This window comes from Dipodomys spectabilis, unplaced genomic scaffold (genome assembly GCF_019054845.1).
Source record: "Dipodomys spectabilis isolate Male_0828 unplaced genomic scaffold, ASM1905484v1 ptg000039l, whole genome shotgun sequence".
Lineage (NCBI taxonomy): Eukaryota > Metazoa > Chordata > Mammalia > Rodentia > Heteromyidae > Dipodomys > Dipodomys spectabilis.
The window spans coordinates 601,916-626,486 of record NW_024870716.1 but is presented as its reverse complement, the minus strand read 5'-3'; the positions used below and the strand labels follow the sequence as shown (position 1 = coordinate 626,486).

Genomic DNA, 24,571 nt, shown 5'->3' with positions numbered 1-24,571 from the left:
TCACACTTAGTATTCTTTTTTTTGTCTGTTGTGGGGCTTGAACTCCCCCGCTTGGTGCTGAGCTCTTCAGCTCAAGGTGAGCGCTCTACCGCTTGAGCCACAGCACCACTTCCATTCTTCTGGTGGTTTATTGGAGATAAAAGTCTCACGGACTTTCCTGCCCAGGGTGGCTTGGAAATGTGATCTTCAGATTTCAGCCTACTGAGTAGCTAGGATTACGGGCATGAGCCATCAGCTCCTGGCTTCAGGATTCTTATACAATCTTGAGAACAGGAGTAAAACAACTTAGATTCCCATTATTAGCAAATGAAATAAAGTTAAATTGCATCAAAGGTGAAGAAAGAGGCAGCATCAGAAAGGGTGAGGACCAAGAGATGGGGGCGCCAGTCAAGTCAAAGCACAGATAATTTAATTAAGGAATCCCTCTAGCAAAGCTGTTGCACATGAAGCACTGTTAAGCTGAAAGTGGGTATATTTTCCCCTTTGCTAATATCAGAATTATTTTCACAGCTAAGAGTTCTTGGCTTAGCCCAAAATCTGAGCAACTATGAGCTGCCAACATTTGACACACAGGACTATTTCCTTTTTCATTTATGGGCCATCAATTCCTGCATAGGGTAGTCTTGCCTTCACTAATGTTACACAATCCATTTACTTCCTCTACATTAGTGACTTCAAATGCACCTTGGGGAGATGCTACAAAACAGCAAATATGGAGCCAAGCCAACTTGAGGCTTGCAAAGACAAGAAAAGAGGTAGCATCTAGGACAAAGTTTAAAAAAACAAAACAAACAAAAAAAAAAAAATCACACTAAATCCTAGCAGTCATGTGTGTTAAGGGGGAGGGTTGGGGAGATGGGACCCATCCTCTGTCAATTTACTGAGGCAGATGGGCCCTGCTGTGAGAGCTGCCCCCTCCTGGGAAAAAAGCCAGTAGGTTGCCTCCTCTCTCCACGGTTACATATTAAGCCTGCAACTGTTTACGTTCAATCTCAAATACATTCTGTTCACCAGCCTCAGAGTTCCAAGTGCAGGTGCCCTCAGTTAATCAGCCCAGCTCACTCCACAGTCACTTCCAGCAGTGAAGGATGTTCCAGGCAGCCCGCCAGCCAGCAGCAAATTTTCTTTTTTTAAAAATCTGTACCAGTCTGGTCCCTAGAGACTAGTTTAAAAGTTTTTTTTTTGTTTAAAGTTCTTGCTTCAAATAGGATAATAGTTATGATATCTAGACTTTTAGTTTGGACAAAGAAAGAGAATGAAAAAGAAATAAAGAAATCTCTGAAAGTGGTGAACAAGGGGGTGGCCATTGGGTACAGGGAATGAGAAATGGAGATGAACAAGAGACCCAAAATACTTTGAGGAAAGCTATTTTCTAAAAAGTGTTGGAAGTTACCATCCAAGACAAGAAAAGCAGCCTCACATTGTGAAAAAGCTATTTACTTTTCTCCAAATATTATTCCAAATATGAGTCTTATAGACAAAGGTCAATGTGAGTCAGAAACATTCTACAGAAGAAAACCATTTTTACAGATATTGGGAATAATCTGACAGAAGAAAAGTCACGTTTACCTAGATGTGACTGTTTCATGGGAAAATTCAGCATCCAAAGTGCAAAAGCAAAAACGACTGTGGCTTTTATTGCCACACGAAATATTGACACTTTCTTTACAAGCTAATCTTAATTGTTAGCTGGGATGCCAGACAGACATCAAACTGACCTTTAGAAAACAGGGCTTTTGCTGGACAAGGGGTAAGAGAGTCAGCCATCAGAATGAATTCAACTTTAGAAGAACAAACAAACGCTGATCCCAACCAAGTCCAAAGCCCAGCCAGTAGTCCATTAGAGATAAATACAAGTTGTAGTATTACAAGGTTGTGCCATTTTATACTAAGATTTAATCAATCCAAATTAAAGCTAAAGATTCTCCCACCACTAGTTCTGTTTGCAACCTATCCCATTTTTCTGCAGGCTCATGCTACAGCTTAATTCAAGAGAGAAAAGGGACTTCAGTGTTGAGAGGCAGCCATCCTGCATCCCCTGCCCAATCCTGTCTTTACCCTGCCCTCTCACTTCCTGCCCTAAGTTGCTCTTACCAAAGCTGTAGGGTTTCAGTCACTGTCTCATGAAAATTAGTTCTACATAAAAACGAGAGAAGTCACTCTATATAGCATCTGGTTTTGAGTCAAAGGGATGTCCTTACCCCCAAGAATCACAATAAATTCCATATTATCCCTTCTACCTACCCCTGTAGAAAAGATCTCTCATCTAAAAGTTTCTAACAACAACTAGCACAAGGTGCTGATATTATGTTACTAGAGGAGAAAGAGAGGGAGATATATATAGTTTTAATAAAACCCTCATGCACAATTAAACTTGATTAAAAGCCTGGAGAATGCTAAAAGTAGTACGGAGGCTGCAAAGCAGAGTACAGGTGTGCCCTTTCTTGCAGTCAGTAAAAGCTGGCAAGTAGGAAGCAGGGTGACTTCACTTGAGGACTGGAGAAGCAAAAAAGTTGCCTTGTCGTCCTAGGTTGGTGGCAGACTTGCTTTTGCTCCCAAATCTACAAAAAATAGAAAAGAATGAATCAGAAAATATTCCATGAAAATACAAATGGTAAATAAACAACTGCAATGTTAGCAGATATAACTGACTAAAAGTAGGAAACCTTGGACAATTCTGTGATGTATTCTTGGTACTACTGAAACAAAAACAGTAAAGACCTTCAGCCCTTTTCTTTTGTGTGTTTGAGTGTGTGTGTATGTGTTTGTACGCGCGTGTGCACGTGGACCAGTCCTAGGACTTGAACTCAGGGCCTGGGTGCTGTCTGAGCTTTTTTGACCAAAGCTAGCACTCTACCATTTGAGCCACACCTCCACTTCTGGCTTTTGGGTGGTTGACTGGAGTTAAAAGTCTCATGGACTTTCCTGCCAGGGATGGTTTTAAATGGTAACACCCAGATCTCAGCCTCTTGAGTAGCTAGAATTGCAGGTGTGAGCCACTGGTACATGGCCTCAGATTCTTCTTGTCTTTTTGAAAGAGTCTCACTATGTAGCTCAGGTGGACATGAAGCTCATACTCCTGGCCTTAGACTGTAAGAGCTTGCATTAAAAGGCATGCACTACCATACCTAACCAGACCCTCTTAAAAATGGGTACCAGGGCTCCAACTTTTCCTTTTTTCTTTTTTCAAAGTACTGGGGTTTGAATTCAGGGATTCACACTTGCTAGGTAGACAATTTATCACTTGAGCTATGTCTCCAGACCTTTTTGCTCATTATTTTTGAGACAGGGTTTTGTTTTTTGCCCTAGCTATAGCCTGGACTGTAATCCTCCTATTCACGTTTCCTGCCATAGCTGGGATAACAGAGGCACACTATCACACCTAGCTTTTGTTGCTGAGATGAATTCTCAAGACCTTTTTGGCCCAGGCTGGCTGGAACTCCCATCCTTTTGATCTTAGCCTTCTCCATAGTTGAGATGACAGGCTTGAATTAGAGCTCCCAGCTTTTTATTAGTTGAGATAAAGGCTTGCCAACTTTTTTTTGCCCAGGTTGGCTTCAAACCATGATCCTCCACTTCTTGAATAAGATTATAGATGTAAGCTACTAGCACTGGGTCTCTAAGTTTCCTTTTAAGGTTAACTTCTAGCTTACTATGATATACTTTTATTTTTCTTCAGTAGGTTTCAATATACTAGGGAAGAAGTCTAAGGAAACAGTCATTTTTTTATTCACAAGAAGGTAATACCGCACACCTGGGAGTGTTCTTGCTGAGGGTGGAGCGGACTCTCTGTGACAGGGAACTTGATGAAGGAGTCTTGAGAAGCTGATGCTCAGGTGTGGTCACAGGCCCCAGTAAGCTCACTTCAAACAAAGATCAAGACATATTTTTAAGAGGAAGGAAAAAAAAATAACACACCTTTGAAGATGGTCAGTTTAAAGCTGACTGCCTTCTAAAGTACTTACAAGCTAAGTTTAGACACCTAGCAACACCTCACAGATCATTTTTGTCATCATTTTGTAACATACTGATGTTATATTTTAAACTATGCAAGGCAACTACTCAATGAATACTTGACATACACTTCCATTCTCAAACTCCAAACTTCACATATCTAACATCTGAACACTGATTTGTAGATGTACTGGAATAATGTGCTTCCTTAAAAAGAACTTCCATCATAATCACACAAAACTGTTGGTGGAAAAGCTTTAGAAGCCAACTTGGACTGGACACTGTGGCACGTGCCTGTAATCTTAGCTACTCAGGAGGCTGAGATTTAAGGATTGTGATTCCAGGCCAGGCTGGCAGGATAGTCTGTGGGACTCTTAAAAACTCCAAAAAAACTACTCAGAAAAAGCTGAAAGTGGTGCTGTGGCTCAAGTGGTAGAGCACTAGCCTTGAGGAAAAAGAGCTCAGGGGCAGCGCCCAGGCCCTAAATCCAAAGCCCCACAGCCAAACAAAAACAAAAACAAAAACAGGCCAAGTTGAGCCTGTAAACTCAGCTAACTCTCAAGAGGACCAGGGTTCGAGGCCAGCCAAAAAAAAAACTGTGAAACTCCATCTCAAGAAATAAGATGGGTTGCAGCGTCGGCGTGAGAGCAGAGTCCGAGTGGCGACTGTGAAGAGTCATGGCTGGACAAGCATTTAGGAAGTTCATTCCTCTGTTTGACTGAGTGTTGGTCGAAAGGAGTGTAGCTGAATCTGTAACCAAAGGAGGCATTATGCTTCCAGAAAAGTCTCAAGGAAAAGTATTGCCAGCCACAGTAGTGGCTGTGGGATCAGGCTCTAAAGGAAAGGGTGGAGAGATTCAGCCAGTTAGTGTGAAAGTGGGTGATAAAGTTCTTCTCCCAGAATATGGAGGCACAAAAGTAGTTCTAGATGACAAGGATTATTTCTTATTTAGGGATGGTGACATTCTTGGGAAGTATAAAGAGTGACTACATCACTAAAATGGCATCCTGTGAAGCTGCCCATTTCATGGAAGTTCTGAGAGCTTTCATCATGTAAATAATTTCCATATCTCCCTTTAATAATAAACTGATGGTAACTAAACTAATGATATCCATTGTCTCTAAAATTTAATTTCACTGTTCTGGTATAAACATTTCCAAATAAAACATGTAAATTAAAAAAAAGAAAGAAAGAAATAATATGGATACAGTAGCACAGGCTTGTCATCCTAGCTATGAGAGAAGTTTAAACAGGAGGATCACAATCCAGGCCAGTGTGAGCAAAAATGAGACCTCCTCTGACAAAGCACAAAGGCTAGGCACATACCTACAATTATAGAACTCTTGACTAGCAAATACAAGGCCCTAAGTTCAAATCTCAGTACCACCAACCAAAAAATAAAGTTTAGTACGGGGAGTGTGGCTCAAGTTGTATGGCTCAACTGTAGAAGGCCACAGGTGCAATCCCCAGTACCACAAAACAAAAATAAATAAAAGAAACAAATCAAGTTGGTAAAATACATCAAGAAACAAAAATGATCAAGTCCTTTAATTTCCATTCAGGAATTTATCATTAGGTAATATACATATCATGTTGGCTGTATCATTATTTGTAACCATGAAAAACAGAAAATGTCAATACTTAATGGAACATTTAAGTAAGATTGCAAATTAAGTTTATACAGCCACAACAAAAAAAAAAACTGTCACAATATACTAAGTGAAATAAGAACAAGTTATATCCTATTGTTGTCATATCAAACTTTAAAAAATAAACATCTACATGAGAAAGAAATATATGACAGGGGCTGGAAAGGTGGCTCAGTGGTAGAGCACTTGCCATGCATGCATGAGGCCCTGGGTTCGATTCCTCAGTACCATAAGCAAAAAGAAAAAAGCCGGAAGTGGCGCTGTGGCACAAGTGGTAGAGCACTAGCCTTGAGCTGAAGAGCTGAGGGACAGTGCCCAGGCCCAGAGTTCAGGCCCCACGACCAGACCCAAAAAAAAAAAAAGAAAAAAGAAATATATGATTGGGCTTGGCTCAAGTGGTAGCGCAGTTGCTGTAGCAAGTGTAAGACTCTAAGTTTGACCCTACCAAAAAAAAGAGAAAAAAATTGAAAAAACATTAGGATGGTAGAAATGTACAATTTCTCCATTAATGTTAGAACTTGCATAATAAATTTAATTTTTATTGAAGAACATGAATATCAAACAGCTGTAGCTAAAACACAGAGAAAACTGAAGAAGTACAACTTAGCCCTGACCTTTGATATCTGGTGTCTGTGGTGTTGAAAAGGCATTTGAGTTTTCAATGACACGCAGGGGATCAATATTCTCTTGTTCCACCATCATGAACTGACTCCAGTATTCCAAGGGCAGTGAAAGCAGACGCTCTACCACCTAAAATGCACCAAGTATGTTCACAAGCTTCCAAAGCTCAAGGTTCTCACTGTTCTCTTATGTTATTACACTGCAATCTCTCTCCTTCTCCATCTCCCCTCCCCTTCCCTTCCTTCTTCCCTCTCTCTCTCCCATTCCCTCCTACCTTGGGTTGACGCTTGACATCCTGTAATATTGTCACTGGGTCTGGATTGGGCACAGCATGGGCAACTATCGTAGGGCCAAAGACTTTAGCCAGATTGGCAACATCCATTTTAGTGTTTGGACTCTGAGCCACTCTAAGCAGAGGAGAATTAAATTAGAAGACTTGCTTTTCCCCTTAAATGTAGACCAAAACATAAATTCTACAAGAAAGCAATTTACCCTTCACACTTCTAACATCCGACCCATATTATCTTCTCCTTGGAAAATTCCCTAACTCCCAGAAGAAGTTTCTGCTCTACTCACCTCTGCAAGTGAATCATGAGGAAGGCTAATGTGTCCCTGTTGGCCTGGGGCAGTTCACTGACAGCCTGGTACATGGCAGCTATGCTGTTGTCTTCATCTGTGATTTCTGTAAATGAGAGAAAGTGCCAAGCGGTCTAGACTTCCTTCCCTTGACAGCGGGCTTCCAAGTTATTGACCACAAAGTCTCATCTATACAGTAAGCTTCAGAAAGGTTCTGATTAGGTTCATGACTTCATCAGACTCCAGTTTCATTAACAAGCAGGATACTGGCCAGCAGTTCAATATTAGAAGTCAGAACCTCTCAAAAATCACCCTTTCAGTTTGGTAGGGAAAGCAGGAGGCAACCCATTTACTAGGAGGGCAGGCATACAACTTGCAGCAACAATTAGCATGAAGTGTTCACTCATAAGACATTTTAAAGGCATACTATGTACCAGATACTATTCTAAGTATTGTTGGTAACAATAAATAGAACATATATTCTATTAGGATTTAGTCTAAAAGCAAATACCTATCAGGCAGTATATATAAAGAAAATATGGAACCAGGTGCTGGAAGCTCTTTCCTATAACCCTAACTACTTAGGAGGCAAAGATCTCGAGGATTGTGGTTTCAGGCCTGCCTGGGAAAAAAAAGTTCACTAGACTCCAAAATAACCAGCAAAAGGCCAAGACAGAAAGCATGGCTCAACTGGGAGAGCACCACTATGCAAGCATGGGGCTCTGAGTTCAAACCTAAGTACTGCCAAAAAAAAAAAAAAAAGAAGAGAAAATATGGTGGTAAAGAAGCAAGAAAGTAGAAAATACCTTTCCTGTGAAGACAAGTTAACCAAAGAGAAAAATGAAAGAAATAAAGGAACAAAACAAGTATCTAGATGAAAACATTTGAGGATGGGACAACAGCAAATATTAAGGACTCGATGCAGGGAGTAAAATGGGTATGTTCTAAGAAATGCAAGAATTCCAGGGTAACAAGATTAAGCGCTGAGGGGCTGGGAAGGTGGCTCAGTGGTAAAGCGCTTGCCTTGCATGCATGAGGCCCTGGGTTCGATTCCTCAGCACCACATAAGCAAAAAGAAAAAAGCTGCAAGTGGTGCTGTGGCTCCAGTGGTAGAGCGCTAGCCTTGAGCTGAAGAGCTGAGGGACAGCACCCAGGCCCAGAGTTCAGGCCCCACGACCGGACCCCCCCAAAAAAAGATTAAGAGCAGAACAAAATGGCACTGGAGATGTAACCAGGAGCCAAATCACAGAGGGTCTTTGAGCCATGTTAAAAACTGGATTTCAGGCCAGGCACTGGTGGCTCATGCCTACAATCCTAGCTATTCGAGGCTAAGATCTGAGGATCATGGTTCAAAGCCAGCCTGGGTAAGGAAAGTCTGTGAGACTCTTATCTCCAATTAACCACCAGAAAACCAGGAATGGTGCTAGGGCTCAAGTGGTAGAGCGCTGGCCTTGAGCTGAAGAGCTCAGGGACACCGCCCAGGCTCAGAGTTCAAGCCCCATGACCAACAAAAAAAAAACTATTTCATTCTGAAAGTGATGGCAAGTCACTGCAGGGTACTGAGGCCACAGGAACATCATCTTTTTTTTTTGGTTGGTTGTGGGGCTTGACAATGGGCCTGGGTGCTGTCCCTGTGCTCTTCAGCTCAAGGCAAGCACTCTACCACTTGAGCTACAGCACCACTTCTGGTTTTTTGATGGTTAATTGGAGTCTCACGGACTTTACTGCCCGGGATGGCTTTGAACTGTGATCCTCAGATCTTAGCCAGCCTCCTGAGTAGCCAGGATTATAGGGGAGAGCCACCAGCACCTGGCAGAACATTATCTCTTAAATTTGAAAAGGACCACTCTGATGAACACCATTTGCTTGTACTTTCTATGACTAATAAACACATCTTGATCATAAAAAAAAAAAGGGTGGGCCACTTTAGTTTCTGTATGAAGTTCATACTGCAGAAAGCATGAGTAGAAACAGGACAATCTGTTGGCAGGTTCTTACCACATCCTAGAGAAAGAGTACATCATGAAAGGCAGTCATTCTTTAACTACCATTCTTGACAAATACCAACTTTAAGATATATTTTACAAAGCTGCTGACAAGATTTGGAGTGGAAAGAAAAGGAATCAAAGATAATTCTAACTTCAAAAGGACAACCTAAAACTTGACCAAAAAAACAAAAGCAACAACAAAAACACTGAATAACCCAAACAGTTTAAAAAGTAAAAGAGCAGGCATGTATGCAGTGACTCATCCACCAAATTAATGGTTAAGGCACCTACTTACTGTTTGAGGCTCTGTACTAAGCAACAGATAAAGCAGTGAAAAGTGTAAAAAAGTTCCAGGCCTGGCAGAACTCACATTGCAGTACTAAGATCTGCTCTTACCTGCTGCTTCCATAAAGGCTTTGTTTAGTCGAAAGGTCAGAAGGGGTTCTTTGAGGTTTCGAAGGAAGTCTTTTAGAAGGCTGCAGATGGCATGGATATCATCCACTTTGCTGAGGAGAGGTACTGTTTTCACTCTGAGAAATTTCTCTTTCAGCTCTTTTACTGTTCGGTCACACCCTGAGATCCTATACAAGCCTGTCTATTATCGAAATGAAACTTTTAAGAAATTCTTAAATATAAACAACACAAATAAGCAAATTTACTCTTCTCCAGGGTTGATTCTTACCTCAGTCAGCCCTCTCTGTTCAATCTCATTTACACAGTGGACAACAATGGAAGGGATCATTGGAGATGTCTGGGACACAAAATCAGCCAACATTCCCTGAAAAAGAGAACTTTGAATTATTATTTACACTATTAAGAGCAACAGAAGGCCATGTACATCTGTGAGCTAATACTAATACTTTTAAATGCCTATTTTTCAAAGCATCTATTAAAACTGAGATCTTAGGCTAGGAATGTTGGCTTGGTAGAACGCTTACCTAGCATTCCCAAGCCTTGGTTTAATTATCAGTGCCTTGAAATGAAACAAAACAAGATTCTTAGCTGCAAAATGTGATTTATGATTACATTTTGCAGGAACAAGGACTAAGACCACCAGATACAGCAGAAAGCAAGCAATAGAGATTACAGATATGGCCTTTAATATTAGCTAATTTACTACCCAAAAATAAGATCTTTCCTGTGCACATGCCTTGGAATCCCAACACTCGGGGAAGCAGGAGCAAAAGGATCAGATGGAGACCAACCTAGGCTATCAGAGAAAGACTACCTCAATCACCAAAAATATTAAAAATGAATCCTTTTGTACTTTATTCTCAGCTAAAAACAAATTACTTAATATACCTCATTTGTGTGTGTGTGTGTATATACACACACACATGTGCTGGTCCTGGGGCTTGAACTCAGAGCCTGGATGCTGTCCCTGAGGTTCTTTTGCTAAAGGCTAGCACTCTACCACTTGAGCCACAATGCCACTTCTGGCTTTTTTTCTGAGTAGTTTATTGGAAATAAGAGTCTCATGCATGTTCCTGCCCAGGCTGGCTTCAAACTGCAATCTTTAGAGCTCAGCTGAGTAGCTAGGATTAAAGGTGTGAGCCACCACAGCCCAACATCCATAGTTCCACTAAAGAAACTAAAAGAAAAAAAACTTGTATGCTTTGATAAAAATCGAGGACTAGGAGACTAGGGCTGAGGATGTGGCACAAATAGGGAGTACCTGACTAGTGCATGCAAGGTCCTAAGTTCATACTCAAATACTGCTAAAATAATAACATTTGATTTGTTGAGGGTAACAGCACAATCAATTTATTTTAATGCTTGTTAATGTTGCTTATATAATCAATATTTTCTAGGTAATTTTTTTTTTGCCACTACCAGAATTGGAACTCAGGGCCTTACACTTGGTTTGCTTGCTGGAATTCTACCGTGTGAGCCATACTGAAGGCATGTTCTTAACTAGTTATTTTGGAGAGGGACTCTCAAAGACTTTTCTGCCTGGGCTGGCTTCAAACTGTAATCCTCCAGATTTTAGCATCTAGATATCTTGGATTATAGGCATAAGCCACTGGCACCCAGCAACCATCCTTTTTCTTTTTGTAATTAATTATGTGGTGCTAGGATATAAACTATGGGCTTTTGAGTGCTAATCTGGTACCCTTATCACTTGAATTGCACCTCCAGCCCAGTAACTTAAGCCTGGTATGAAATATCTTGTTATGAACTATCTCTAACATGAATATTCACAGATGAAAATGAATAACTCAAGAATTGGCCTGAGAGGGCTGGGAAGGTGACTCAGTGGTAAAGTGCTTGCTTTGCATGCATGAGGCCCTAGGTTCGATTCCTCAGCATCACATAAGCAGAAAATGCCAGAAGTGGTGCTGTGGCTCAAGTGGTAGAGTGCTCACCTTGAGCTGAAGAACTCAGGGACAGTGCCTAGGACCACAGTTCAAACCCCACGACCGACCAAAAAAAAAAAACAAAAACTCAGGGTTTCCAGGTGCCAGTGGCTCATACCTATAATCCTAGCTACTTAGGGGGAGGCCAGCCCAGGCAACAAAATCCATGGGTTTCTTATCTCCAATTAACAACCAGCAAATCAGAAGTGGCACTGTGGCTCAAAGTGGTGGAGCACTAGCCTTAAGTGAAAGAGCTCAGGGATACTACCCAGATCCTGAGTTCAAGCCCCATGATCCTCAAAAAAAAAAAAAGAACCCAGTGTTAACTTCGCTCATGCCTGTAATCCTAGCTACTCAGGAGGCTGAGATCTGAGTGCCACGGTTCAAAGCCAGCCCAGGAAGTCCATGAGACTCTTATCTTCAAATAACCACCAGAAACCAGGAGTAGCACTGTGGCTCAAGTGGTAGAGCACTAGCCTTGAGCTGAAGAGGTAAGGGACAGCACCTAGGCCCAGAGTTCAAGCTCTACAACAAAAAAAAAAAAAAAAAAGAAAACAGAGGGAAGAGTTTGGTTTAGAAAGATCATTAAACATACAAACCCCAACAAGATTGCTACAGGTTAACATTTTGCTATTTCTATTTTTCATGCATAGAAATATATCTGGCATCAATAATTTTACAATAAAAGCTGACATTAAGTCTCTAAAAGGTAAAAGAAGCCACACAACAATAGAGTCCACAAATCCCACCTCTCCGATCTTGACAGGTGTTCCTATAAGGGTAGGGATGCAGGGAAGAGGACAGCGATCTCGACATTCTGGATGAGAAACCACTCGACAATCTCGACACTTCAGAGACAGTTTGCCAAATTTTATCCGCTTTCCACATGGAACACAGGATTCAGGTTTAATAACCTGAAGATAAAACAGGACAGAAAGAACAGAGTAAATGAATTACAAAATTGCCAACATATATTGAGGACTTGGTATGTCTCAACTTTCTAAGACCTTTATATGCTTTTTAAAATATAACTCTCAAAAAAAAAAAAAGGTATTCAGTAGACACTGAATGTGGAAAATGAACTATGCGACTTGTGGGCAGGGACAGGAGGGGGAGTTGGGGAAAGTGAAGGAGGAGGTAACACTGTCCAAAACAGAAATGTACTCATTACCTGATTTATGAAATAATCCTTCTATATAATACCTTAATAACAACAAAATTGTATATATATATATTTTTTTTTTATATATATATGTATATATATACACATTATATAATTTTTAAATGTAACTCTTAAAAAAACAAAAAGCCAAGCACTGGCAGCTCCAACCTGTAATCCTATTCAGAAGGCTGAGATCTGAGAATCACAGTTTAAACTTAACCCAGGCAAAAAAAAAAAAGTCCATGAGACTCTTTTTTTTTTTTTTTGGGTCCGGTCTTGGGGCCTAAACTCTGGGCCTGGGCGCTGTCCCTCAGCTCTTCAGCTCAACGCTAGCATGCTACCACTTGAGCCATAGCACCACTTCTGGCTTTTTTTCCTGCTTATGTGGTTCTGAGGAATCAAACCCAGGGCCTCGTGCATGCAAGGCAAGCGCTCTACCACTGAGCCACCTTCCCAGCCCCTCCATGAGACTCTTATCTCCAATTAACTACCAAAAGCTAGAAGTGGAGCTATGGCTCAAATGGTAGAGCACTAGCCTTTAACAAAAAAGCTCAGGGGCAGATCCCAGGCCCTGACTGATACAAAAGAAAAAAGAAAAACAGAAAAGACATAATCTTACCCCAAATTCCATAAAGTAGACTATTTTCTTTAATTAGTAAAGGCACAGGCTTATAATCTCAGTACTCGGTACTGAGGGAGTATGACAAAGTGTGAGGACCACCAGCCTATGCAACAAGATCTTGTCTCATAAATAAATATCTGGGCACCCATGTCTCACACTTTTCATCCTAGCTACCTGGGTGGATAAGACTGGAATAATCACTGTTTGAGGTCATCCCAGGCAGAAAAGCCCATGAAACTCCATCTCAACAAAAGAGGCTGAGCATGGTGGCATATGTCTGTCATCATAGCTTCAAAAGGAAGTCTAAAATACACACCTGAGCAGGAACTGAGACTATCTCAAAAATAACTAGTGCCTGCCGGGTGATGGTGGTTCACATCTAGCTGCTCAGGAGGCTGAGATATGCAGATCATAGTTTGAAGCCAGACTGGGCAAGAAAGTCTGTGAGACTCTTATCTCTCCAAAAGCCAGACAATGGAGCTATGGCTCAAGTGGCAGAGTACTAACCTTGAGGGGAAAAAAGCTCAAAAGCTCAGTGCCCAGGCTCTGATTTCAACCTCAGGATGGGTAACAAAAAAGTATCAAAAAGGGCTAGAAGACTCAGTAGAATGTCTGCCTAGCTAGCCTGAAGCCATGAGTTTAAAAAAAAAAGTGCTTGAAAGGAAATGAATCAATCGTGCATTTACCGTCTTAGAGACAAAGTCATGTAGGCGCATTCCTCCATTTGTTTGTGGCGTGCCCAAACTGTCTGTCTCAGTTCTTGGCTCCAGTGGCCTGCTGCTAAGGGTAGAATCACTGTTCCAAGTTTGTAAAGTACCTAGAAAACAATCAAATTTAAGCTTTGTCTTAAGTATTTTGTTCCTTTTAAATTTCAGCCCCATTATTTAAGTAACTGATAAAACAGTAATTTGTAACCATAACTCATAAATGAATACCAACAACTATTTGCGGGGGAGGGGGAGGACACTTTTAAGAAAAAACAGTTATCCATGCTCTCAATCCAAGAAAGTAAAGCATGTACAATCGACTAGTCCTCTAGCCCTCTAGAAATTACCCATTTTAACTGTCCCTGACTCTCAAGAGGATTCTAAAAAAACCAACTCTACTAAATTTTCTAGTCTAGAAAATTTTCTAGTCTAGACTAGAAATTCACTCACACCTTTAGTCATGAATTCATTATTGTATTCATTCACTGTGAATGAACTGTGTCTATGAGACCAAAAGGACTCAAACTCACAATCTTCCTACCTCAGCCTCCCAGGTACGGGTATTACAGGACCTACACAAACTGTTTAGTCAGATTCAACAGACCTGTTTTCCTTCGACTCCTGGTCCAGTAAGGCACTGTCTCAATAGTGGACACAGCTTCAATGGGCCCACCATCATTGGGAACAGTCACTGTAGTTTTTGCAACTATGGATTCATTCCCCTGAAACAAAAGTGATTGTAAGAACACAAAGAGCCTAACTTTCCCACTACTATAAGGTAATTTGGGATTAGGTAAAAATTGCTGAGCCTTAATCCAGATTGTAGCACTAACACAAAATATTTTTAAGTTGAAATCTCTGACTTTAAAAAATACATGTATGAAAAAGTGGAATATATACAAACAAAAAAGAATCAAATTTACAGCTGTTTACTTAACCACAGTAATTCCAATCATATGAATGATAACGACCATATTACACAGAAAAACTCCAATATTACATCTTCTCAAACTAACGCTATAATGTTGACACAGACATTTCACTGCTCTTATGTGTTCAAGATCCCAGTTCTCTTGACCTGACTCATTACCTGGTCTACTGTGGAGCCAATGGAACGAGTTTTCTTTATAGGCCCAGGGGGTCCATCAACAAACTGTCGGCTACTAGAGCGCTGGAGGGGGGAGGGGACAAGGACCAAAATCTTTAGTATCAAGTAGATCTGAAGCACAGAAGATAAAATTATTCTATCAGACAACTGGATGTAAGCCCTAAGGACCAGGGCTACAGTAAATAACAATGTGCTTTCTTTTATTGCCCATTTCCACATGAAAAATGAGTTATACGAACACAAAAATGTTCTCAGCGCCGTAGAAAAAGGAACAAGCTTTGGAGAAATTTAGATGACAGCACCAGAAAAGTGGAACTGTAATCCTATTCTAGGACATGAAGTCTTTGGAAACATATCAAATATCCTAAACAAATACACACAAACAGGTCTCTGTATCCCATTATTCACACATTTTTATCTGAACCTTGTATTAGAGCATAAAAATTTATATGACAATTCACAACAAACTTAAGCATATCCTTTTCTAGAGCATAAATAAATTAAGATGCAGCCAGGACCTTTATGAAATAGGACAGAATTCTGTCTTAAGTCACTATCTCAAAGAATATCAATATAGCTCTACAGTATGAATTTGTTTGTAATATGAGTTTAACAATGGCTAGAGTAACATATCAGGAGTAGTCTAGCTTGCTAAATTTTCTAAAGAAAACTCTGTAGGCTGCGGGCATGGCTCAAATGATAGAATGCTTGCCTCGCACAAGACTCCAGAGTTCAAATCCCAGGATCACTAAAAAGCAAAAAGGAAAATTCTTTTTCTGCTTGAGTTTTGCTATATAGGCCAGGCTGGTCCCAAACTCATGATCCTAAGAATCCTGATTGCATAGAAATAGGATTGCAGGTGTAGGACATCACACAAAGTAAACAAACTCCTGTTGTTTCTTTATACAAAAGCAAAACAAACCATACATACCCTCTTTTCTCTTTTCTTCAATTTAAAATTCCTCACCATGGAAGAATCCCAGTCCTGTTGACAATTACAGTATATTAATTTCTTTCTTTAGTTAGGTCTCCTGTCAATACTATGCAAACAAACTTGAAATCCTTTGGTAGCCAAGCTACCGAAACTATTTGAGGACAGGGATAATGAGAAAGCCTCCAATATTGTAGCTGTAGAGAAATAGTAAAAGTTAACCGGTTTTCTTTTAAAAATTGAAGCTATTATAATAGAATCAGGAATCAATACCACAGAGACAAGAAAAGGTTAAAGAATCAACTTCTATCGTGATTATTTCTGGTGTCTGGTCCTTTATTTTTGATTATTTTTGTAATTAGTTTTAGAACCTACAGACTGTTAGGTACTACACTGGTCATGTCAAGTGTAATTCTTGCCCTTGAGGGATTGCTGCTGTCTACCAGATCTTCTGTACAACACTTCAAAAGTTTAAGTTTAGGTTTATGTCTTTTGATCATTCCTTTTCTTTGGATCCTAAAAAAAAGGTTAACTTCCAGAAAATATTTTGTCTTTTTATGGCTTAATTTCAATTCACTATCTGCATTCATTTTAGTATGTACCTGTGATTAATTCCTGACTGTCCCTGAACAGGAACATAGTATCTAGAAATAATTGCATATAGAAAATAGTAGCTCAACCAAATAATTTCCTTCAGCTAGTTTAGATATTAGTTGATTCAGTTTTAGGAGAAAGGTTATCATAGCATATGTCTACCTTAAAATCAGCTGATGATTTTTTTTTTTCTTCTAGTATTAGAGTTTGAATGCAGAGCCCTGACCTTCCTTGGCTGAAGCTCTACCATTTGAGCTATGCCTCAAGCCTGGTATTTTGCTGGTTTTTGGAGATAGCATCTTATACACCTTTCTATCTGGACTGACTTCCAATTGTAATCTTTTGGATCTTAGCCTCCTGTGTAGACTTGTTTAACCCAGACCTACTCTGTATTTCTTATTTCCAAAAAGAGTTGACTAAAATGGCCATATATCCCCCTAGTAAACATTAAATTTGGGGCAAAAAAGTAATTGTTATTTGTTTCACTATGTCAGAAAAATAGCCACCATTAACTTCCTATAATTTATTATTTTATTTGCTAGGAGCAGCTAGCAACAGAAAACACAAATCAATAAATATGTCTCGCCGGGTGCTGGTGGCTCACACCTGTAATCCTAGCTACTCAGGAGGTTGAGATCTGAGGATCATGGTTCAAAGCCAACCCAGGCAGGAAAGTCCGTGAGACTCTTATCTCCAAATAACCACTAGGAAACCAAAAATGGTGCTGTGGCTCAAGTATTATTCTCCTAAACTGAAGAGCTCGGGTATAGCACCCAGGCCCACAGTTCAAACCCCACCACCAACAAAATGAATAAATAAATAAATATACAATAAATAAATATCAGTCTCCTGATTCAAAGACTAAATTTATGAAGGATAACTTTATGAAGAAATACCATGAGATGAGAAGGTGCTACTCCAGAAAAGTAAGGTAACAAAGAGTTTGGCCATGTGAATTGTCATTAATCAAAGCATTATTCATAGCCTAAAAATTCTCATCACATTCTTCTGATTGAAATCCTGGACCCTTAGTTTCCTTGTAATTGTAAAGTATAGGTAAGATTTCCTCAAGATCCAAACTGATACAGAAGTAAGGCACAAGTCTATTCACCCCAAGAGCATCAAATAAGCTTTGCCTGCATATAGCCTTGCTAATTTTTTTTTTTGGTCCGGTCGTGGGGCCTGAACTCTGAGCCTGGGCGCTGTCCCTCAGCTCTTCAGCTCAAGGCTAGTGCTCTACCACCTGAGCCACAGCATCACTTCCGGTTTTTTCATTTTTGCATATGTGGTGCTGAGGAATCGAACCCAGGGCCTTGAGCATGCAAGGCAAGCACTCTACCACTGAGCCACCTTCCCAGCCCTAGCCTTGCTAATTTTTTTATGGCTAGCTGTGGATTTAATAAGTCAATATATAAAATCAATTAGTACATGCAGCTCAGACATCCTTTCAGTAAACTTAACCTCATGCTAAATTCAGAATTCTTCATCCTCACATCCAGAAACAAAATAAATAGATAAGCCAGTATCTTACAGCTGTGTGGATTCACATTTTAAATTGCTAGCTTAGACTCTATAACATATCAACAAATAAAACAACAGTAAAGGGAGAGGAGAGAACAGGGCTAACAGATAAGTCTCAAAGACCAAATGTTTATTACCAGTGATTCATCAGTCTTGTCAAAGCTGATATCTGATAAAATGGAACCAGATTCATCAATGGTTGATAGTCTAAATGGACAAAATACAGCGTTAGACACAAAACTATGAAATATAAAGGCCACCAAAATTCCTCAACAATCCCACTGATCAGGTAACATGAGCAAGATCATAGCAATATCTTTTCTATGGTAACAACTTCAAGTTCAAACATAACTATGGTGGGCTGCTTTTTATGAGAAGTATATGATAAGTACAGGTGCAGCACAGTTCTTTTTCAACTAAGGGCTTGTAACAGCAACTCAAAGTTACTGCTAGGGCTATAGGTGTTACTCCCTACTAATTCTGTACTACAGGCTACTAAAAATTCACAAGGTAGAAGAGTGAGCTTTAATTTGATCCCAACTGTGGCTGCTTTCTGCAAGGGAGTATAACCCAGCTTTGGCAAGAAATTAAGGCTGTACATCTTCTTAGTTATAAAGATACCCCATAAAACAATCAGCAACAAAACAAATAGCTGTAAGAGTGCTGACCTTTCCCTACTTATTGTACTGGGAGTATTAAAGTCAGAGCCTAGCTAAGACTATTTTAAATAGTGATAGTATGGAACCAAAATTATTGTCTAGTCTTGGCTCAGAATAGCCTTTCTAAACCAGAAAACTACAAGAGCTCTCTGGAGAGCAAGCACTGAAATTATTGCTGAACTGTCACTTTCGCCTTTAGGTTTCTTAGCAATGTACAGGATTAGTTATTGATGTGCAATTTAGCATCAACATGAAAATTTTACCCATGGTGAAACAACATTCTAAGGAGAGATTTATAAAAAAATAAGGAAAGAATGCTGGAAGCCAGTGTCTCAGGCCTGTAATCCTACTACTCAGGAGGCTGAAATCTGAGAATCACTGAAGCCAGCCAGCCTGGGCAGGAAACACCTTGAGACTTTTATCTCCAATTAACTGCTTAAAAAAAAAAAAAAAAAAAAAGCTGGAAGTAAAGCTGTGGCTCCAATACTAGCCAATACGAGGGGAGGAAAAAAAGCAGCTCAGAGACTGAACTCAGGCCCTGGGCTTAAGGAAAGGCACAAATAAATAGATAAAATAATAATAATAAAAGAAAGAAGAAAAAAAAAATAGGGAGGCCCCTGGCCTTAGCTCCTCAATACCCTTCCCCCAAAGTCTTTTTCTGCTTTCTTCAGCACACACTATAGAAGCAGTATATTGAAGAGTTCAGATAACAGGAACTTCTGACAGCTGTGTTGCTCATGATCAGATAACAACAGATGCAGTTCCCCCACCTTTTGTTGCCAGCATTGCCGCTGGATGGTTGGCCTTTATTGAGAAAAGCCAGAGCTGATTTTTGCTCCTCACTTAGTTGAATGCTGCCAGATGTGTCACACATGAGCATCTCTCGAATCAGCTGAATTTGTCGTTCCTTCAGACCAAAGCAGAGTAAAACATCATAACTAGCCAGGGGAGAAAACTTCACCTCAAATTTATGGGACAGGCAGAAGACATTAAAATACAGCATTATGCAAATGGGACTTCAGGAAAGCAGCTACACCAACAGCATATTAATTCACAGATTGTAGCTCTGATTTCTGACTGGTAAAATGAACTGTAGCTAGAATAGCAGGGTTCTGCTACAAGACTTTTAGATCAAACTGCTAATCCAAGAAGAGAGTAATGTAAAATTCAAGTTCCAAAATAGATTTCACATAGCAAAAATACTTTATTGTATTTTATCAAGTCAATTATTAGCTCCTTTCACAGATCAAAGCAGTCACCAACCTTTGTAAATAGTAGAACAAAACACATTAAAACAGATACAAAGCTGTAATACAAAAGAATCCAACAATTTGAACTTACTGAGGCATCTAACACTGAACTAAGATGGATTAGCCCCTCCTAGTAAAGGATTTCTGGCCAGCACTGGCACATCAAAATGATACTGCTACAAGTCAGTCACGTTACTCGACTGGTTGAGTATATCTAGCTCTTTACCCTGAAATAGATGATGACAGGACAGGTAGAACTGCCTTGTTTCTATCAATGTGTAGGAGCAGCTACTTGTATATAGATAAAGTTACTCTGAGTAGCATTTTAATTTCTTTTTTTGGTCAGTGGTGGTGCATGAATTCTGGGCTTGGTCACTTTCCCTGCACTCTTCAGTGCTCTACCATTTGAGTCACAGTGCCGTTTCTGGTTTTCTGGTGATTAATTGGACATAGGAGTTTTTTTTGTTTTTTTTTTGTCCGGTCGTGGGGCCTGAACTCTGGGCCTGGGCGCTGTCCCTTAGCTCTTCAGCTCAAGGCTAGCGCTCTACCGCTTGAGCCAAAGCACCACTTCCGGCTTTTTTCTTTTTACTTATGTGGTGCTGAGGAATCGAACTCAGGGCCTCATGCATGCAAGGAAAGCGCTCTACCACTGAGCCACCTTCCCAGCCCTGGAGATAGGAGTCTTATAGACTTTCCTGCCCAAGCTGGCATTGAGCCCAGACCCTCAGATCTCAACCTCCTGAGTAGCTAGGATTACAGGTTTCAGCCCCAGTGCCTGGCAACATTTTAATTTCTAACTATGAAGGGGAGTCATAAGTGACAGTTTGAACTCTAATCATGGGCAGGATGTCAAAGGACAAGTTGTTTACAGTTCTTTAAAGAGGAAGAAAAACTGGGTATATATTATTGTATATTATTAAATGTTTTTGATTATATAACCATTGTTCTTACATATAAAAAATACACACCAGCTTCTCACAGTCGGCCTCAGCTCTTTGTCTCCGTTTGATCTCTAGCTCCACTTGATTACGTGCATGCTTCAGCTTAACATCTAAAGCACTACGCTCAGATTCTGCTTTCATCAAAAGATCCTTGTATTTCCCCAGCTCGTGGTCTGTTCTCTGCCACTTCTTACGGAAATCCTCAAAATCTTTTGCCAGCTGGATGAATTCTAAGGAAAGGTGAAAATTTTAATAATTCAAATATCAAACAGGGTATAAATCCTCAAATAAATGGCTCCAACACATAGTTAAGGGACCAGCTCAACTATGGGCAAGCCCAACTGAAAATAACCAGAAGCAGATACTGGATATATCTGTCACTCTAGACAACAGCTTTGTGGAGAGCAATTCCTGATTCAATAGGCCACATATTTCTAGCTTAGCCAGTGGCATCTGCTATGGAATATGTAACTCATTAGTCACCTGGCTCCAGATGTAACACTAACACTGAAAGCTCCTGAACAGAAGGCAATCAAAGGGGGATACCTTTGGGGCAGCGGTCACGCACCAGGACAGTTACAGCTATAAAACAAAAAACAGTCTCCTTTACAGTCACACATTGCTGCACCAGAGATGTTAAGCAGCAAATTCAAATGTAACTGCTGTAATATGCTCCAGTAGATGTAGATTAATATTACAGATGTCTAGACCTGCAGTTCCATTCAGCTATATAATTATACAAATATTGATTTGAAAGTAAAGAGCCAATTTGCTTTTGCTGTTTAACACTGCCCTGAAGGGTATGTAAACATTCCACTTGGAAAAGCAGGAGAGATCACAGGAGCTCTTGGAAAGTCACTGAGAGAAGAACGTGGACTCTTCAAACATCTGCAAGGATGGTGTCACTTCCAAGGCAGTACCTCAAAACATTGGTGGCATTCATTCTTATCGCCTGCTATTGGGGAAGACTGTTCTATAATATACTTGCAAAAGTGCCTTACAATTTTCTAGTTAACCTCAGTCTACCTCTAAGCACCATTCATACTCTCTACCATAATGAAGGAACAGTCCAATGTGCATATCTGATACTGGTCACATTAACCCAGTTTAGAGATGAAACTAGGTCATATTCACATAACGCAGATTCTTAGGTAGTAAGGTACAAAGTGTAGCACAAACCTAATATGTCACAGATACACAACAGACACTTGCTAAATAGTAATGCTTATTCCTAATTCATACATCAATATTTTAAAAAGTTCAGACAGCTTCTTACAAAAAAATAGAATATTAAAAATATAAACTGGGGAAAACTAACAAAATACTTAGCTATTAATTAAAGTAATTTTACTGTTTTTTGGGGGGTTTTTGGTCGGTCGTGGGGCTTGAACTCTAGGCCTGAGCACTGTCCCTCAACATTTCAGCTCAAGGCTAGCACTCTACCACTTGAGCTACAGTGCCACTTCCGGTTTTCTGGTGATTTTTTTTTTTTCCTTTTTGCTTATGTGGTGCTGAGGAATCGAACCCAGGGCCTCAGGCATGCAAGGCAAGCGCTCTACCACTGAGGCACTTTCCTAGCCCTTTCTGGTGATTTTTATTGGAGATAAAAGTTTCAGGGAGTGGGGCTGGGAAGGTGGCTCAGTGGTAGAGCGCTTGCCTTGCATGCATGAGGCCCTGGGTTCGATTCCTCAGCACCACATAAGCAAAAAGAAAAAAAGCTGGAAGTGGCTCTATGGCTCAAGTGGTAGAGTGCTAGCCTTGAGCTGAAGAGCTGAGGGACAGCGCCCAGGCCCAGAGTTCAGGCCCCATGACTGGACCCCCCCCCAAAAAAAAAAAAAACAAAAAGTTTCAGGGAGTTTCCTGCCCGGGCTGGCTTTGAACCGGGATCCTAAGATCTTAGCCTCCTTAGTAGCTAGAATTACAGGCGTGAGCCACCGGTGCCCGGCTAATTAAAGTAATTTTATTTAGCTACTTTCATTCTTCTCTTCCATTAACCTTAGACTTAAAAACTTAAAACTAAGCTGGACACTGGTGGCTCACACCTGTAATCCTAGCTACTCAGGAGGCCGAGATCTGAGAATCCCGGTTCAAAGCAGCAAGGAAAGTCCGTGAGACTCTTATCTCCCATTAACCACCAGAAAACTGGTGGGACAAAAATCTCTATCGCGGGCTGGGAAGGTGGCTCAGTGGTAGAGCACTTGCCTTGCATGCATGAGGCCCTGGGTTCGATTCCTCAGCATCACATAAGCAAAAAGAAAAAAGCCGGAAGAGGCGCTGTGGCTCAAGTGGTAGAATGCTAGCCTTGAGCTGAAGAGCTAAGGGACAGCACCCAGGCCCAGAGTTCAGGCCCCTCGACCAGACCCCCCCCACCAAAAAAAAATCTCTATCGCAAAACAAAAATCAATAGGAAACTACATGTCTTATGGAGGGGGGGGAGAGGGGTGGGCTGAGAGGGACAGGGGTTATTGAAATCAATAGGAAATTAGATGTCTTACTATTTTTTCTTTTGGGGGGATTGTTATTTAGGGGTTTTGTTTGTTTTTGCAGCATTACTTCCCAAAGTATTTCCACAACTAGTACCTCAATATATCCCCAAATCCTCACAGCAGTCACGCAAAAGAGAAAAATGCTTAAATTCCTTTTTCACAGATGGAGAAACAGAGAGAAACAAGTTAAAAGCCAGCACTACTTATTAGGATTCTAAACCTTGGATTCTTACCTTGGGTTCCACATCCCTATCTTAAACTCCTAGAGGTCTTATCATTACAATCTCTTCTAACATTTGGCCCATGTTACCAACTCACAAGCACCCATTCTACTGAGGAATGGGATTCCTCTTCTTTTTTCATAAGCTATGGCAACCACCTCCTTCCTAGTCAGAATCCTAGTCTCCAACTCTACTGCAACCTTCACCTCTGTGAGGTAATCTTCCCAAAGCAGAGCGCTAACCATCCCCTCCCCCTCACTGGATCCCCTCTTCCCTCCACTCAAGCTGTTGCTTGACCTAAAATGCCCTCTTTCATCCCTGCCTATTAAGATCTGACCCTATATCTAAGATTCAACTCAAAGCTTATTTTCTTTCCAGAAGCCATTTAGTTGTCTCTTTCCCTCAAACTCAACATGTACTAGAAGCTTTGATAGGCCCTCACAAAGTATTTGTTAAATGAACCTGTGTTTTAAGATTTTTTATTCCCTATCTTTCCCACTAGACTCCAAAGTAATCCATTTTCTGAGATGATGTGACCTCAAAGAGAAGCCTGATTAGTATGCCATTGTGGTTACTGAGCTAGTACCAGATGACAGGGTCATGCAGCAGCTATTAGAGAGAGAAAATAGAATATTGTTCTGAAAGGCCTGTAAGTGGATAAGAGCTATTAAAAGCATCAATCAATTTAAAGAAAATACTGAATGGTATAAGCAAGATGCCATACTAAATACTATGAAGGTAAAGAAAAGCTCAGGACATTACTTTTCAGAATCATTACTTTTATGCCAGTAAGGCTGATTTGAGAGCAACACATGCTAAATTGGTTATTACTGAAAATCTGAAATAGAAGAGAAACAGCAACACAAAGAGAAGCTGGCATAGAATAATTCGTTTAGATCATATACATCAAGGCTATCAGTCCCACTTTCCTTTCCAATTTATTTTCCAGATCGTTCCTTTTCCTCCCCAACCCTCCACTCTATCCCTTTTATTATTTACTCATGCATCTAATGTACAAAAGTTGGTGAAAGTACATGCCTAGTCCTTTTTTTGAAAAAAAAAAAAAAAGACTATTTTTCCCTCTTCATTTGTTTTATAGAACACCAAAAAGTCTGGGATAAAGAATAAAGACAACTAGCTGGGTGCCCCTCATGCCTGTTTAATCCTAGCTACTCAGGAGGCTAAGATCTGAGGATCATGGTTTTAAGCCAGCCCAGGCAGGAA

At 40.4% G+C, this 24,571-nt stretch overlaps 1 protein-coding gene and 1 pseudogene across 1 annotated transcript in view; one reads left to right on the top strand and one right to left on the bottom strand.

The window, feature by feature from the left end:
* Nucleotides 1-387: 387 nt before the first annotated feature.
* The window catches only part of Racgap1 (Rac GTPase activating protein 1), a 33,662-nt gene continuing 9,478 nt past the window's right edge, over nt 388-24,571 (bottom strand). Inside the window, exons 3-17 of the mRNA XM_042677715.1 lie at nt 20,668-20,870; nt 19,220-19,356; nt 17,928-17,997; nt 15,676-15,729; nt 14,727-14,807; nt 14,241-14,358; nt 13,616-13,746; nt 11,895-12,059; nt 9,471-9,566; nt 9,185-9,383; nt 6,801-6,906; nt 6,499-6,631; nt 6,218-6,353; nt 3,755-3,863; nt 388-2,561 (exon numbers count right to left, since the gene is read on the bottom strand). Coding sequence (XP_042533649.1) covers nt 2,486-2,561; nt 3,755-3,863; nt 6,218-6,353; nt 6,499-6,631; nt 6,801-6,906; nt 9,185-9,383; nt 9,471-9,566; nt 11,895-12,059; nt 13,616-13,746; nt 14,241-14,358; nt 14,727-14,807; nt 15,676-15,729; nt 17,928-17,997; nt 19,220-19,356; nt 20,668-20,870 — 1,814 coding nt within the window. The 3' untranslated portion in view covers nt 388-2,485. The remainder of the gene's footprint in view (nt 2,562-3,754; nt 3,864-6,217; nt 6,354-6,498; nt 6,632-6,800; nt 6,907-9,184; nt 9,384-9,470; nt 9,567-11,894; nt 12,060-13,615; nt 13,747-14,240; nt 14,359-14,726; nt 14,808-15,675; nt 15,730-17,927; nt 17,998-19,219; nt 19,357-20,667; nt 20,871-24,571) is intronic.
* On the top strand, nt 4,589-5,129 carry LOC122106344 (annotated as a pseudogene).